The sequence below is a fragment of the Vipera berus genome (genome assembly GCF_964194415.1).
Source record: "Vipera berus genome assembly, chromosome: 2".
Taxonomy (NCBI): Eukaryota; Metazoa; Chordata; class Lepidosauria; order Squamata; family Viperidae; genus Vipera; species Vipera berus.
This window is the reverse complement of record NC_138203.1, coordinates 80792430-80810720: the sequence shown is the minus strand read 5'-3', so window position 1 is coordinate 80810720 and position 18291 is coordinate 80792430. Positions and strand designations below refer to the sequence as shown.

The following is an 18291-nucleotide window of genomic DNA, read 5'->3' as shown; positions in this document are numbered from 1 at the left end:
TACTGTTTTACTTTTTCCAAGAAACACTGGGGAATCTTGATAAGAAGAGAAAAGAAGAGACAATAATTTTTCTTCACCATTTCCTTTGCCCTGATCTTCTTTTTCTGCTATGATATTTAGTTCTAGAAAACTCCCAAACCTCTATTGAATTGCTCTATTCCAGGGGAAAAAATATTTCTTATTCTTTTCTTTCTTTTAAAACATTCCCATATAGCACAGCAGTTCCTTGATTCCTTGACTGATGGTTTCAATATGTAACATTAGAGTGTGTGTCCTCCAAACTCAACTAGAGCACAAGGAAAACATTTTTATTGTGACATTAGAATGCCCCATTTACACAAAATGTGCACTGGTTTCCAGGTTATGCCCCTTCAATGACAATATGTCTTAATGTTTTAAAATATTTCTTCTGTGAGTTCCTGGGCTGTAAAAATGATTTTAATTTTAGTAGGAAATCAACTCCAATTGCACAACCACATCCGAACATTACAGAACACTTTATTATTCTTGGAATGTGACCTTTTTGTGATCTGCTTCTAGGGAAGCGCTCTTTTTACACCTCCAGGTTTCTTCATTTCCTCCGCAAATTCTTCCTACATATATTTTTCTAACTTTCACAGAGTTAACTTGCTGAGGCACTTCAATTGTATTTGTCTCCCCAACTACCACATCACTCAGAGCACAACTTTGAAATACCCACTTGGGTGCCTGCATATAATCCATAAGCTCAAATATGCATTTGTTCATATTTCCCCTCCGTTGCCTATCCCCAGTCGTGTCCTATATATTTCTCCGTTACAGTTCACGCAGTCAGGCACCCACCGGATTGCTCAGTTATCTTCCAAAGGATTTCTGTAATATTTATAGTGAACAATTGGGAAGCAAACCACTATAAAGTTTTTCCCCCCCTGGTCTTTCTTTTTGTTATTACTAGAATCGCTGCATGCTGAGATGCAACGGAGAAGGAATCCGAAGACAAGAATCAAGAATCAAGAGTGTATAGCCAAGAATGAAGAACAGCCATTAATCGATCAGAAATTTAGCCGAAAGCACACCTAAAATTATTTGTTGGTTTGGTCAATATCAATCCCAACAATCATCACTCACTGAAGTAATCAGAACTTTCTTGGTGCAAATGCCAGTATGTAACAGCAGTGAAGATATAGACGTTCCATAGTTCTGTAATTCAAATTCATTATTTACTTTATTTAAAAAGGCTGGTATATAAATGGCTTATTATGAAAGGTTCTTAGGGGAAAATCTATGTTAGTTACTTTTGACTAGGCCAACCTCTTCTTTGTCTTAATGAGATCCATTTATGTACACTTGTTCACCTAGAACAGAGGTCCCACCCCTTTTGGGCACCAGGGACCGGTTACGTGGAGAGAGGTTTTTCCGTGGACCGGAGGGGCCATAGTTTTGTGTCCCGCCTGCATCCCACTGATGGGGCTTTGCTTGTTTGTGCGGACCGGTTGCTGGCATGCCGTGGCCCAGTACTGGTCCATGGACCGGGTGATGGGGACCCCTGACCTAGAATTTCTAAGAGTGAGAAATTCCCATCGACAACCGTGAAGAATTGGTTTTCTTTAATTTAAAATTATTAGGGCTGCAAATGAACATAAGAAGATCCAAAGTTCTGCACAGGGTGGAAGCACTATAGCTTTTTATGGCTGACATGTGTTTCTTGCAAGTTTCTGGCATCCTTTTTTCTGCTGCTCAACCATTTCTGCGTGATCAACCTAGTTCTCAATCAACAGTTCTCCTATTCATTTTATTATTCTGCTTCTCGAAGAAAGGCTATCCCCAGAGAATTAAAAAGGAGGTGAGGTTTGCCTTGAGGTTTGCAAACGAAAAGAAAAAGCAGACAGACTCACATGAAAAAGGAGTGATGAACAAGAGGAAACCAGAGGGAAGTAATTTTTTTGAGGTGAAGCAACTGAAGCAATGAGCATGGCTTAGCATTTATACTTCACTAAGTCTAGATTGAGATTCATTTTCTGACATTCTTGCTTAAGCAGTAGTTTAAGTGGGGTTAATCTCCAGACACATGGGAATTACTTGGGGAAGAGAGGGGAAAGAACTGCACCAGTACATCTGCTGATTAATCAAAAGGATTTAATGCCTTCTTCCCATGAGTTTCCTTCTGGAAAGCGAAGTGAGGTTAAAGGATAGCATAGATGTCTTTTATTATCTCCAAATGATGGAGTATGCACCATGACGTCATCATACAACTGATGCGAATATGGAATTGGTGTGAATCGTATTGGGATATCCAATGCAAAATAGAATATCACAATGACAACATGGCACTCGTGTTATCGTTTTTCTTCTCTTGCGTCCACTATGAGTACCAGTAAGTGACCTTTGCTCCTTCCGCCGTGACCTGGAAACTCACCTATTTGAGCAAGCCGGCCTGGTCTGATGGGTTTGGGGTATTTTAATTGTAATTTTAATTAACTTTTACTGTAATTGGGCTATTCTATTTAATTTTTATCTTAACTTTTGTATACTGTATTTTTATTGCATTTTATTGCCCTGTACACCGCCCTGAGTCCTTCGGTAGAAGGGCAGTATACAAATCAAATTAAATAAATAAATAAATAAATTTTTCTTCAGTTTTCCAATGTCATGGCAAATTAAATCTCTACGTTGCATTTAAGAATTGATAAAAATCTGAGAAACAAGACATGAGAAGCAGCAAGGATAGAACTAAAAATTGGGAGCGGTAAGACAGTGAAAATATCTAAATGTAAGCAGGAAACATAAATGGAGACCAAAAAAAAGAAGAAGAAATAAGAAAAGAAAGAAGAGAGAAGTTGTGGAAAAGGGTCTGATATCTGTTTGTACCACAACTATTACTGTAATTAAGTAATCACTTCTGTATTTTAAAAAGCTTTACATTCAAGGAAAGCATCTGAAAAAGAATGATTGGTTTATTTATTCTATTTTAAAGCTGCCCTTTGTCCAAGCGGTTCAAGCCATTCTAACTACTTTGCCTGTGCAGCCTTGTAAATATAGTAGGTTATGGTGAAGGATACTGTAATTGATTTACAAGAAACATCATGACTTGGTGGAAATGTTCTTTTGTTTTCTACTGCCTAGAATCAGCAAGATACTGTTGCCTTTGATTCTATTGGTCAGGAATGGAGCTGAAATCCAATTCATTTAGAGAACACCTGTGTGGGATTCTTATTCTTATTAAAATTTTTTGCACTGCATTCACTTAATACGACAACATACAAAAAGCTGATTGGTCAACTGAGGGTGTATCTTGAATTTTCCAGACAAGAAAATATTCTGTTTGATAGCAAACATGATTCTTTAAAGCAGGGGTAGGCAACCTCGGCTCTTTTATGACTCATGGACTTCAACTCCCAGAATTCCTGAGCGGCTCAGGAATTCTGGGAGTTGAAGTCCATGAGTCATAAAAGAGCCGAGGTTGCCTACCCCTGCTTTAAACAAATGTCTCTTCACATTCCTTACAGCAATCAAACGTAAATAGATGGAATAATAAGATATTCAGCAAAGACGATTCCAAATAGGATTTTAGATGTTTAGATAATGTTCTCTTTTTTTTCCTCTTTAAAAATCAGAATACAATTAAATGTATGTACACAAGTACTCACATACCTGAAGGAGATACAGGGCTGAAATCACTTTTGGCATAATGAGTAAAAATAAATAAAGCACATTGTTTAATAGCATGCTCCATTTTACACTGCCGCCACGGCCAAAATCTTGCCCCTTTCTGTTTTGCAGAGGCTTTTTAGTGATGAAAAATGGACACGATGAGGATGCAATCTCTTTTTCCCCTGCATACTTCCAGAACCACTTCAGAATGGTAAATGTAGCTGTCTCAATCAAGCCCATGACTTCATACGGAAGAACTACTGGCAAATGAATGGCTGAGTTCCCATCCACCTCCCCAAGCCCTATAAACCGCAAATCACCTTCTCCCAAGCTGGCTTCGTAGTTCAAAGAGGTTGCTGGGTTAACAATATGCAGCAGTTTGGCCCAAGCTACCCTGTTCTATGAATCAATTACTCTGGGATCTTCCAACTTTGCAAGTCTTTGCATGCTTTCATGGCGTGTACATTTTGTCTCATTATTTTTCAAGGCACTGACGACTGCGTGAGCATGCCCCATTGTCCGCTAAAGTTGGCATGATTCCAAACACAATGAAGGTTGCATATATCTAACAGACAGAGAGCCGGCAAAAATTATTCAGCAGGTGCAGCTTTTTCCTATTACGCCGCATGATCAGTCTCATCTGTAGAGCTGTCCTCTGATATGTAAAGAAAAATAGCTACGTTCTTTGTGACATCTGGCAAACCTATTTAACAGCTCCCAAAACAGAAGGATCCAATTTTTTTCTTGAGAGAAGATGGAATATTCATTAATTAACTGTGTTTGATTTCCCAGGATGAGGCCAGGAAAGTTCAAGAAAATGTTTTTAGGATAGCTTTGGTTGTTACTAAAAATTTAAGGACCTAACACTCCTTTTATATATATATATATATATATATATATATATATATATATATATATATATATATATATATATATATATATATATATATATATATATATATATATATATATATATATATATATATATATATATATATATATATGGTATATATGTATATGTATATGTATATGTACAGTATATGTATATATGTATATGTGTATGTATGTATTTGTATGTATATATGTATACACACACACATATATATACATATGTGTGTGTATGTGTGTGTATATATGTATATGTATATATATATATATATATATATATATATATATATATGTATATGTATGTATATATGTGTGTGTGTATATATATATGTGTGTGTGTGTGTGTGTGTGTGTGTGCGTGCGCACACACAAACACACACACATTATGGTTTGGAGAACAGTCATATTCCCACTGAGGTAAAAGTCAAGTCAACATCTTACATTTATTTGCCAAGAGCTGAGATTTATATTGGCCTCGAACAAGCCGGCAGGTGGAACCGTCGCCATCACAGACCCCACAGTTATCTTCCTTCACAGGGCTTCCCAGCTGATGATCACAGCCAACAATCTGACAAAAGAGAAAGATGTGCAGTTCAAATTGAGCACCTCCTGACAGTTGGACCCATTTCTGAGCTTAGTTCCCGCCAATTTTCTTCATCACATTGTCTCCAAAGGGCCATAAAGCAGGTTAGCAAGAAAAGGGAGAGCAAAATAAATTTGCTTGGTAAAGTTCCATCTGAAATCAGGAGCATTGCTTACAAGGCAAAAATGGTGTACAGTATTTAAAAGTTGCTGAAATGATTTTTTTTTTGGCTTCAGAGTCCTGTCAATATTTTTATGGTTAACATGTTTATTATGAAATAGTTACATGATTAAATCTCAATGAAAGTTCATCTTCAGATTTACTATCTTATAGCATTTTCCTCAGCATTTTACTGAGGAAAATGAAGGTATTAGATCTAACTGTCCATTAAACTAATGAGTAAAACAGAAATGCTGATGATTTATTACATCTAATATGAGCAAAATAAAAAAAAAACATTGCAGATACAACTTTATGTAAGAGCTGTAATGACTTGTACTGTGCTACAACATTACTACTTAGGTAATTGGGCCATGGATAACCATGTTCAAGTTAAAGCTGTCTATGTAGCTTTTATATTTGCTGCTGTCTTACATTATATTCCATCATACCTCACTCTGAGTATTGCAAACTTTTTCAGAGAGTAATCAGACAGAGGAACAAGATTATATATAAAACCAAAAGAAAGTCAAGAAATCTGAATTCTATTTCTAGTTTTTTCCAACAGGAATTAAGGGCAAAATCTCTTCCCTCAATTTTTTATGACCTTGATTACTCCACTCAAAAACAAAATAGTGTCTGATCCATAAAGCAGATGAGTGAAAGAAGAAGGATCCAAATGAGTGTGCCATGTCAGTCTCTGATTAACTATTCAGGCTTAAAGCATTTTTACACAGGCTTTACAAAGGTTAAATCAACGACCTGCATTTCAGAAAACCAGATTAACACTGAAATATTCTTTTAATAAGCCATCTGACCTAGCTTAAACTGAATCTGTTCAAATTTTCCTTAGCTATATGACTCAAGTTTCCAAAAAATGGGATTTGTTAAAATACATCTACAAACAAAACATAAGGATACAGATATGTATCCTATAGCATCCCGGTAAGTACATTTCTTTTAGATTTAAGAATCTGAGCTGTATCAAGCATCATTCCTCTGTTTTCTAACATTTAGGAAACTAGAAATGCTTAAAGGTACTTTCTTAAATCAAATATTGGAAAGTATTTTTTTTTTAAAAAAAAATCAAAGCTTTAAATTTAGTACAGTCCACGAGATCGAAGGCTGTCAGACTGCAGTGCAGAGATTGGGCCTGTTGCTTTAAGAAATCCACAGCTGCAAAAAAAGAATGCAGCTGTGACTTCTCCCATTCCGTCTGGCTCTCCCCTTTGTTCCCTATGCTGTTTAATTCAGCATGTGTGAGAGAAGCAGTAGATAAACTACACCATAATGGCATCTGTGATATTTGGCAGTTCTAGACAGTTTTCTTTCAACTTGGAGTCTTATGCTTCTCTAGTGCTAATCATCTGTATTAGGAATGAGAAGTCACACATATTTATACTCTGATGTCAGAACCAAGGAGCAAATGCTTATGTGGATCATGGCATTAAGTCCTTTGATGTGCAGCTAGTTGCAGCTGCAAAATAGGCTGATTAAGAAGCAGCCTGTTATTCCAATAATATGCAACTCACCTGACCCTTATGCTTCCTTTCTCCTTCAAGGCTTGAAGTTTTGGTTTCCAGTTTAAAATGATTTCCCCCCCTCCTATCTGAATGTGATTTGTAGTAAGTATTAACAAGCAGGAGCTAGCTATGGGTTTACACTACAGTTTAGGTTTTACTTACCCTTACAAAAGACAAAGACGCAGAACAGCAGGGTCCTGGAGAGGTGGGGGAATGCAAAACAACAACAACAACAACAAAAACCCCTGTGTTGTGGGCTCACAAAGCAAGTCCTTTTCGTTATGGGCATTGTGATGTTGCATGAAGGTACAAAAAGGGAAGGTAGTGGTGTGATGCTGCTTTTGTTACTCTGAGGAAAGTAGCAAATTCCCACGGACATGCATGAGAAAAGAATAAATGAGTCAGACGTGTGTCTGTAACAGTAACAGAGTTGGAAGAGACCTTGGAGGTCATCTAGTCCAACCCCCTGCTCACGCAGCACATACTATTTCTGATAAATAGCTGTCCAGTCTCTTCTTGAAAGCTTCCAGTGATGGGGCCACCCACCAACTGTTCGTTATACGTATACAGGGAAACCTTTTTTTTTCTTTTACACCCTAACTAGGAAAACACATCAGTGTACAAACATTATAAAAATAGGGCCAGAAAATAAAAAAGAAGAAGCCTATTCCCCTTCTGACTTGAAAGCTACTTGGAAGAAACACACACACACACGCACGCGCACACACACACACACACACACACACACACACACGCCCCCATAAAAATAAGGGTTTCTCAGAAAGACGATGACACTCCTAAGCAATTAAGCAAAAACACGCTTAAAATTTAAAGCTGGTGATTCAGATTTGTCAGCGTTGCTTATCATATTTGCCGGACTCATGGCTGTTTGAAAAATACATAACTCAACGTAGAGAACTAATAAAATGAGAGCATGTTTTTTACTAAATGCATGGATTTTAAGTATCTATGGTCCTTAATAACAGTAAATCTGAACTTCTGTGGCTTCTGTGAGTTTATAATAAAATGCAGCAGAGCAAATTCGTCGTGCTTTTTTAACAGTTACGGAAATATATTTTTTAAGCCGTGCATTTTAAAAAGCCACACAAAGGTGTACAAACACAGTGTGGGGGGGGAATCACTGACCTATGTTTGTCCCAGAATTAGCATCCCTATCGACATCCGATGAATATTGCAGAGATAATTTTGCACTGCACTCCCAAAAAAGGGATATGACTCCTTGAACGCATTTGCTGAACTTCTGCCACCAAATTTTAGCAAAAGAGAGCTACAGAATTTAATTTCAAGCAGTTGATGGGAATTTTGAAGAATCAATAAAAAGATGGCATAAAATGTGCCAAGTCACTTACAATAGTGCGTCCCTTCTCTGAAACAATGTCATCTGGTGCAGCCGTCCCCAACCTTTCTGGGTCTCTGGACTGGCGGCAGCGGCGGGAGGGGATGGTTTAACACACGCAACCTAGCTCATGTGCATGTGCAAATGAAGCTTCGTGTGCTCACCCGCCCCCTGGGCAGCCCAGTTCCCAATGGGCTGCGGACCAGTGACCGGTCCACAGTTCGGGGGTTTGGGACCCCTGATCTAGTGGGACCCAAGATCTATGCCTTCTCAGAGCATCTGCCCTAAGGAACAACCTTCTCCCTTATATCCAGATGGCCCCAACCCTACTGACCGTTTGTAAGGCCACGACAACAAGATTAGGTTTGGGACACTGGTGGATCCTGATAAATTGTGGTGAGTTCTTGTGAGGTGCCTTGATTACAGTATTTACTATGATAGTTTTTTAAATTGCATTTTATTTTCTTTTATGCCAGTTTTATAAACTTGGGGGGGGATTTGCACCTTATGTCAGTCACCCAGAATGACTTGTTGAAGTAGTGCACCATGTAAATGACCTGCATATATACATAAATAAAATCCAGCATTGCGTTTGCCTGTTATTCTGAATAGGTATCACGGTTCCATCTCCTCTCCAACCAAGAAATCTGTCATTGAAGAATTACCATCACCATCCTGCCATTCACCATCAGAACATAAACACTGCCTTGGAGAGAAGCCATTTCCATACAGCCCTATTAGCAGGTGTATGATTACTCCACATTAGAGATGGAGGGTGGGTGCCAAACTTGCAAGAAAAAGCAGATGCCTCAGGAGACAGGCATCAGCCTTTGAACAAAGAAAAAAAATCCATTTTTGTAGACATTCCTTCCTCCTGGATCAGGTAGACTCTATTTCTCTATTACTAGTCAAAATCAGGGATAGACCACACTAGGTTTTTTTTATTAAAGAGTTTTACAATATTTTACAATATATCCCCAAATCCCTCCCACCCCAACCCCCCCACTTCCCCCCCCCACTTCCCAGAGCTAAATACAGGATTATAGTTACAACAATCATATTCTAAATAAAAATTTACACAATATACAATCAACCAAATTCGTACTGCGCTTTAACTCTCTCTTAGCATAACTACTAACAATAACAATATCCCACTAAATTCTACTCATAAGCTAAATGGAACTTTTTGGTCCCATATTTGTTTTCAATATAATTTATCCATCTCCTCCAAACTGAAATATATCTCTCCTGTGAGTGATCCTTTAAATAAGCAGAAATCTTGGACATTTCTGCAAGATTAGAAACTTTAAACACCCATTCTTCTACCGTGGGCAGATTGTCCTTCTTCCAATATTGTCCCACCAGTAACCGTGCTGCCGTTATCATATTCAACATCAGATTAGTCTCTTTGACATCACAATTTACAACAATACCCAGTAAGAACAATTGCGGGGAAAACTTTATCTTCCTCTTAAAAATCTTTTGAATGTTCCACCAAATTTTAATCCAGAAGGCTTTTATGTTTCTACAAGTCCACCACATGTGGAAATAGGTAGCTTCTAAGCTACCACACCTCCAACACTTAGACTGCAGATTAGGATACATGTTGGACAACTTCTTGGGATCCAGATGCCATCTATAAAACATTTTGTAAAAATTTTCTCTTAAATTTTGAGCCTGGGTAAATTTAACATTTCTAACCCAAATTATCTCCCAGGTGTCCAACGAGATTGGTTCCTGAATATTTTGTGCCCATTTTACCATGCAATCTTTAACCAATTCCGTTTCTGAATCCAATTCAATTAAAGCATTATATATCCTCTTTATATGTGCACATTTTGAATCTCTAATTTGCTTTACTAAATTTTGATCTGTAATTGTGATACCAACCTTTTGATCTGACTTCCACCTAGCTTTCAATTGGGTATATTGAAACCAAGAGTAATTTATGTTTTCTTGTCTTAACTCCTCTGCTGATTTAAGTTGCCAATCATTCCCTTGCAATTTGAGTAGTTCCTTATAAGAAACCATATCCATACTCACTCCCATAGATACACCCTCTATCGCGTGTCCAGGAATTCCCCAAATCGGTATTTTATAATTTAACTTATTATAGTACTTTTTCCAGACACGCAGTAAAGCACTTCTAAGAATATGGGATTTAAAAGCCCTGTCTACCTTCTTATCATAAAGCAAGTATGCATGCCATCCATATACCAAATCCCATCCCTCAAGATGAAGTATTCTCTTGTTAGTTAAATTAAGCCAATCACTAACCCAGGTCAAAGCAGCCGCATCATAGTACAATTTCAAATTCGGCGCCTTGAGTCCCCCTCTTTCCCTGGCATCCTGTAAAATCTTGAATTTAACTCTTGGTTTTTTCCCCGCCCAGATAAATTTGTTAATACCCTTCTGCCATTGATCAAGGTTGGCATCCTTTTTCAGTATAGGTATCATCTGAAACAGAAAGAGGAACTTTGGTAGAACATTCATTTTAACAACTGCAATTCTTCCCAGTAGTGATAATTGTAATTTTTTCCAATTATTTAAGTCCCTTTGTACCTTCAACCATAGTGTTTCATAATTATTCTTATACAATTTTACATTTGAGGCTGCAATATGCACTCCTAGATATTTAACCTTCTTCACTATTTCAAAACCTGTTAAGTTAGATAACATATCCCTTTCACTCGTAGATAAATTCTTGGATAATATCTTAGTTTTATTGCTGTTCACCTTAAACCCAGAAACCTTACCATACTGAGTTATAATTTCCATCAAGTCTACAACCGACTGTAGCGGTTGGGATACTGTCACAACCAAGTTATCAGCAAAAGCTCTCAGTCTATAATCATTCTGTTTTATTTTAATTCCCTTTATCAAAGAGGACTCTCGAATTTTAATTAGTAAAATCTCTAATGTTAAAACAAACAATAATGGTGATAGGGGGCAGCCCTGCCTTGTGCCTTTTTCAATTCTAAAAGTCTCTGTTAGTCCCCCATTAACTATAATTTGTGCAGTTTGTTGTTGATATATAGCTTTAATAGCATGTAGAAAACCTTCTCCAAAATTCATCTCCTCAACAACTCTTAATAAAAACTGCCAATTCAATTGGTCAAAGGCTTTCTCTGCATCCAAAAATATCAGTGCTGCGGAGACTTGGTTGTTCTTATCCAAATATTCAAGCAAGTTAACAATTTGTCTTACATTATTTTTCATATACCTCCCAGATATAAATCCCGATTGGTCACTATGAATCATTTGTTTCAAAACTTGCATTAATCTATTAGCCAATACTTTAGCAAAGATCTTATAATCTGTATTTAAGAGCGATATAGGTCTATAATTTTTAGGTTGGGTAAGATCTTGATCCTCCTTTGGGATCAACGATACAAAAGCTGTCCTCCATGATGGAGGAACTGCGCCTCCAGTCTGAATTTCATTAAACAAAATCTTTAAGGGTTCAATCATTTCAGGCAGCAACTTTTTATAATAAATTGCTGTTAATCCATCTGTTCCTGGAGTTTTGCCCAATTTCAACTGTTTAATAGCTAAAGAAATTTCTTCTGGTGTAATTGGGCAATTCATCTCAAGTTGTTGTTCTTGTGAAAGTCTTGGGAAATGAGCTCCCTGTAGATACTTATCTATATCTAGAGCTTGTATATTCTCTTTAGAATATAATTTCGAGTAAAAATCTAGGAAACTCCTCTTAATCAAATTTTGTTGGTAGACTTCTTTTCCTTTATATTCTATTTTGTCTATAGTACGTAATTTCTGTTTCTTCCTTAATTGATAAGCCAGCCATCTACCAGGCTTGTTGGCGTTACAGAAAGTATTGTGTTTGGCATAACGCAAATTAGTTGCTACTTGATCAGCCAATAGCATATTAAATTGTTCTTTCAATAAATGTATTGAGATCTTTAAATTATTATCCAATGGATTCAAAATAAACTTTTTCTCTTTAATTTTAATCTCTTCCTCAATATCTAAACGTTTTTGCACTTGCTTACGCCTATAAGCATTATTCATATAAATCAAAACCCCTCTCATATAGGCCTTACTAGCATCCCAAACCATTTCCATCGAAGTACTTTTATGCATATTCGTGACAAAAAATTCTTTCATATGTTCTCTACATTTCTGCAAGAACAAGTCATTTGTAAATAAGTTCTCATTCAGCCTCCAGGATCTCCTACTAGTGTCTTCAGTAAAGAGCTCCAGCCAAACAGGACTATGGTCAGACATTGTCCTAGGGAAAATCTTAACATTCTTAACCGAGGAGGAAAGGTCAGTAGTAATCAAAATGAAGTCAATCCTGGAAAAAGATTTGTGTCTATCCGAAAAAAAGTAAAATCCCTGTCTCTCATATTCCTTTCCCGCCATACATCTCTTAATTCCAGATCTTCCTTCAAATCAAAAAAGGCTTTAGGCAATTTTGAGTTACAAAGGGTTTTAGAAGACCCCTTCTTGTCTTCAGATGGCACCAAGACCCCATTCCAATCCCCCATCATAATAACAGATTTGTAATCCAGTTCAATTAGCCTTTGGTGTAAGAATTTAAATTTTTTTTGCTGTTGTTGATTTGGAGCATATAATCCAATAAGAAGAACTTTCTTTCCTTGTAATATTAATTCAATACTAACATATCTCCCTTGCTTATCTGATTCAATCAGCCTTGCCGAAAAGTCTTTTCTTAAGTAAATAACCACTCCAGCCTTCTTGTCCGGAGCAGAAGATGCAAAATATGTTCCCAATCGGGAATTAGTCAAATATTTTTGATCTCTTAATGCAATATGTGTCTCTTGTAAACAAACAACGTCATTTTTATGTTGTTTCAAATAAAAAAAATACTTTCTTTCTTTTCTGTGGTGAATTTAGCCCGTTAACATTCCATGTCAGGAACTTCACCATCTCTGGTGACCATGAGCCTTTGGAACATGGCCTGAAGATCAGCTGTTGCTCTCTTAGGACGTGCTCCTCCCACGGGCTCTAAAACAGTCGCATCTTGCGTAGCTGAACCAGTTGCAGACTTCTGTTTTTGTTCCTTTTCCATACGCTTATGTGCAGCTCTTGTCATCCTCTGTTTTTTTGGGTCTTCCTTTAATATCAAATTCTGCTCTATGGCCTCCGGTTTCTGGATCTCCTCAGGGGGCAGTAACATTGCCTCTTCACTCAATTGTTTATTATCTTGTCTAGCTTCTGTTTTCTTAATTCGGGGAGATGGTGGTAAACCTGCTTTCAGGACCTTAGTGTAGAAATCTTTTGCTTTTAAGATTGTATCCAGTCTGTATCTGGTCCCTGCATAATTTACCACAATCCCAATAGGAATTTCCCATCTGAACTGGACTTGTCGCTTCTTAAGCTCATCAGACAAAAAGGCAAAGTCTTTCCTCTTTCCAAGAATTTTTGAAGGTATCTCCTTTAAGATCATAATATCTTGGCCTGCAATCTGGAATTTTTCCCGATAAAAGGCCTGGATAATAGAATTTCTAGTTGATCTCCTGGAAAAATAGATCACTACATCTCTAGGTAGACTTTTTTGCCTAGCAATCCAGGAGTTAACTCTAAATATCTTATCCATTTCCTTAAGTAATTCTTCAGGTTCCCATTTCAAAACAGGAGCCACTGCTTGTGCTATTTCCCATTCCAGATTTTCTTTAGGATTCTCTTTGAGGCCTCTAATACGCAAAGCAAACTCCATGCTCTTATACTCTAATATAATGACCTCATCCCCTGTTCTGTCAATCTTGGCCTCTGCTCTATCAACCTTCTGCTCAGCATCAGTAATTTTATTTTCCAAGTTCTCCACATACTCCATAACTGAATCCACACGAGCATCCAGGCGTTCTATATGTGCTGCTAAGCCCTGGAGTGCAAGCACTATATCTTCCCTCATCTGGTTGTTTTGATTCTTTATTTCTTGTTGCAGAACTTGCGTTGACTGCATCACAACTTGCTGGATGTCTGTCAGTGTAAATGCAGGAGGTGGGGGAGAGGGTGGTTGTACTGTAGGTTTCATCGAAGTCTGCCCTGCAGTTTGTGGCATAGGTGAGGAGATAGCGTTCTTAGAAAGCGGGGGCCCTCCCCCACGTTTCGCAGCCATCTCTTAAGTTTCAATTTCCTCTGTCACCCAGCAGAATCAAAGTTCAGGAAGAAAAGGAAAAAAAAAGTAACAATTCTCCCAGAGTTTTTAACTTTCAATAAGAAGAATAGGGAACAGGCTTTCAAATACACAAAATCAAATACACAAAATCCAATACTGAATAGAGTCAATTGCGAGTTGTATCTCTTGCTTTCTAGCAAAATATAACACTTTTCAAACACAGTCACTTCACACAGGAGAGAAACACTCCAGCGCCATTTTCACTCCATTTCACACTTGAAGCTTGAAGTAGATAATGAAACTGAGTTAAAGTTAAGATCCAGTTTAAAAATCCAGATCTTCCTGCTTTGCTCTGCCTGCTTTTCAAAATACTCACAGTCCCCTCTAAGCAGCAGGTGCAGTTGTCGCGTCTTGTTCCACTCCTTTTGGAGCGAAGACGTCCTGGGAGCGGAGAAAGCCTGGGCTCCGAGGGAGCTCACCCTTTTATCCCCCAAACTACTTGGGAGGATCGTATGGGGGCTCTACCTCTATCCAGGCAGGCTCGCCTCTCCCTCTTCTCCCGAAGAAGAAGCTCCAGTGCCGCGGAACAGCTGGTTTTGCTGCCTCCGGGCGTTTTGACGCTTCCCAGGATCGGGCGGCTTCAGAACGCCGCCATTCGAAGCGGCAGTGCTGCCGGAAGTCGACCACACTAGTTTTTCTATCAAAGTGGATAAAGTTATACCACTCTTAATACCGCAGCAACCGAACAATTAGCATGTGTCATGACAATGATGTTGGTGTCGAATCATCTAAATCAGGGGTAGGGATCTATGGCCCTTTCATGACCTGTAGACTTCGGCATGGCTGGCTCAGGAATTCTGGGAGTTGAGGTCCACAAGTCATAAAGGGGCCTCAGTTCCCACCTCTGATCTAGATGGAAAACAAGAAGTCACCATGGACAAATAGTTATGAAGCAGAAGTAGTAAAAATAGTTATGACCCTGCATAACTATCCAACAGTCAGATACAGAACTGAGTTTGCTATTTTGCACAGTGGATGTCTGGGAAAGATTGAGGGCAAGAGAAGAAGGGGACGACAGAGAATGAGATGGCTGGATGGAGTCACTGCAGCGGAAAGCGTGAGCCTAAATGGACTCCAGAAGATGGTAGAGGACAGGAAGGCCTGGAGGAACCTTGTCCATGGGGTCATGATGGGTCAGACACGACTTTGCAACTAACAACAACAGTGAACGTTTTACATATTTAGAGATTTCCTTTTCATTACTGCACCATCCCCAAGGGATTCACACTTCTGTTAAGTAGGGAGGTAGTCCTCAAATTACGACCATAATTGAGCCCCAAATTTCTGTTGCTAAGCGAGGCAGTTGTGAAGTGAATTTTACCCCATTCTTGCCCCAGTTGTTAAGTGAATCTGGCTTCCCCCTTAATTTTGCTTGTTGGAAGGTCGCAAACCTGATCTCATGCCCCTGGGACACTGAGACCATTATAAATATGAGTCAGTTGCTGTCAAAACCCATTCCTATTTTATTTCATTTCATTTCTATTTCATTCCACTTTTTCCTGGGTTTTGCCATACTTCCAAGGGGAAGGAGGGATGTGCCTGCAGGGTTATTACTTTCACTTCCTCCATTCGCTACAATTTATTTATTTATTTATTTATTTATGAAACTTATATACCGCCCTTCTCCCGCAGGACCCAGGGCAGTTCACAAGGCAATTAAAACAGCATCACAATACAAAAATTAATAACAATTAAAATAGATTAAATTATCCTTAATTAAAATCTAAAACCCCTATAACTCTAATTAAAAACCCAATTACAATAAGTTAAAAAATTAAAAAATCCTCAGTTCTGGCTGGAAAGCTCAAAGAGCCAGGTCTTCAGGTCCCGGCGGAACGAACGAAAATCAGGGGCAGTCCTAAGCTCTACAGGTAACTGGTTCCAGAGGGCAGGCGCTCCCATAGAGAAGGCCCTCCCCCTGGGCGTTGCCCACCGGCAATCCTTTGCCGGCGGCACCCTGAGAAGGCCCTCCCTGTGAGAGCGCACAGGACGAAGGGAACTTGATGCCGGCAGCAGGTGTTCCCTCAGATATCCCGGACCCAAGCCATTTAGGGCTTTATAGGTCATCACCAGCACCTTGAATCTCACCCAGAGGGCAACCGGAAGCCAATGCAGCTCGCGGAGCAGAGGTGTTATATGGGAGTATCGGGAAGCCCCCATCACAACTCACACGGCTGCATTCTGCACCAGTTGAAGCCTCCGAGTGGTCCTCAAGGGCAGCCCCATGTAGAGAGCTTTGCAGTAGTCTAACCAGGAGGTCATGAGCGCATGAGTGACCGTGTGCAAGGCATCTCAGTCCAGATAGGGCCACAACTGGCGCACCAGGCGAACCTCAGCAAAAGCCCCCCTGGTCATGGCTCCTATATGATCTTCAAGGCTGAGCCGCGAATCCAGGAGGACACCCAAGTTGCGAGCCCTATCGGCGTATCCCAATGTAATCCCTTATTTTGTTTATTGCATCTGTACCCTGTTTCCTGAGTTATCTCTCTCTCTGAACTCTATCTTTTAAACTGTCAGTTAAGAACAAAGGAGGAAATAAGGAATATAACCTCAGTGCCTGGTTTATGTCTACTCTCTCAGAGAAAGGTGTAAAGAAGCCACCGACCCTCACTGTGTGAGCCAGAGACGAGCCGATGTTATCTCCCTGGTTCCCACAACAGACTTAACATTTGGAGATTGGTTATCCCACATCGGGCGGTCGATCTATGGCGTGGGGTCTTGCTTGGGGATACTATAATCTACTGCATTGCATGGGAAATCTCAGATCCTGTCTATTATACCTGCTATCACCTACTCTTAATAAAAGTTCCTGTTTGGAAGAAATTGTTTCCAAGAGTTCTGCTTTCTTAAGATGTGGGCTTGAAGTGGGTCCTGACAGTTGCCAAATGTCTGAATTTGATCATGTCACCATGGGGATACTATAACAGTTGTAAATGTGAAAACCGGTCATAAGCCACTGTTTTTTAGTGCCGCTGTAACTTTGAACAGTCACTAAATGAACTGTTGTAAGTCAAGGACTATCTGTATTTGCCTAGAAGGTTAGCACAGCTTTAACACAGGGGGGAAAAAAACAGAGCAAGCATCCAGAATACAACTCCAATTAATTGGTTACTGTTGTCTGAAATAATTTTCTGGCATGAGTCAAAAAGGCTGTCTTTCAATGGGAAGTTCAATTCTGTAGCACTTATGCTCATATTTAGAACACAGAATATAGAATAACAGAATTGGAAGGGACTCTGTCTGGGCAAACACCAAGTTGGCCGGATAGAAAATTGTGATATATTTTTTATCACACAAAGATTCGTACCTAAAATATGTTCATAAACAATTATGATACAAGAAAAGTCAGCAAGTTAAGGCAATGAGGCTTGTGTGGACCATTTAATGGCATCCAAATGAAGGCGTAGCCATTTGCACCCCATAATTATAACTATGTTTTCAATACACATGAACTTTAGCTCTTCTTACAAGGTTTTTTTTTAACCACATAACTAGTCCAGCAATGACAAGTCCTGCTTGAGCCTTGCCTGCTCATAAATGCCTCAGGGTAAAGTCTTTTTCATATTCATTCCTTGTTACCATTGAGAAACTCGGCCAGGAAATAGTATAATAAAAACAAGCCAGAAAACCTAGCCAGGCACAGATAAATGTTTTTTTTTCCTTTCAAAGGTCCCTTCTGCGCCACAAATTTTACGATCAAGAGCCTAATATTGGAACGGGTGTCTCTAATCTACTTGCTTTTAATTCAAACTTGGTTCGCATTTTATAATCTGCTTGACGTACACCCTGTAACTTTAGTCTGGTTATTTGAACAGTTACAAATGACAAGATGCATTGCAACTAAGGTTGTGAGTAAAAACTCAGCTCTCAAAAGTTGGTCACAAGAACTGACTACAAGAGATGTAATTTACTTACAGACTGTGTTGTAAACTAATATCAAAAGATTGTAAAGGACCAAAAATGTCCATGCCTGCAAAAAATGGAGATT

General features: G+C 38.9%; 1 protein-coding gene across 1 annotated transcript in view; it reads right to left on the bottom strand.

Annotated features, from left to right (window-relative positions):
- Nucleotides 1–18291, bottom strand: part of ADAMTSL1 (ADAMTS like 1) — a gene marked incomplete at its 5' end in the record, with an annotated part of 247590 nt that overhangs the window by 138295 nt on the left and 91004 nt on the right. The window contains one exon of the mRNA XM_081319841.1: nt 4960–5086. Coding sequence (XP_081175967.1) covers nt 4960–5086 — 127 coding nt within the window. The remainder of the gene's footprint in view (nt 1–4959; nt 5087–18291) is intronic.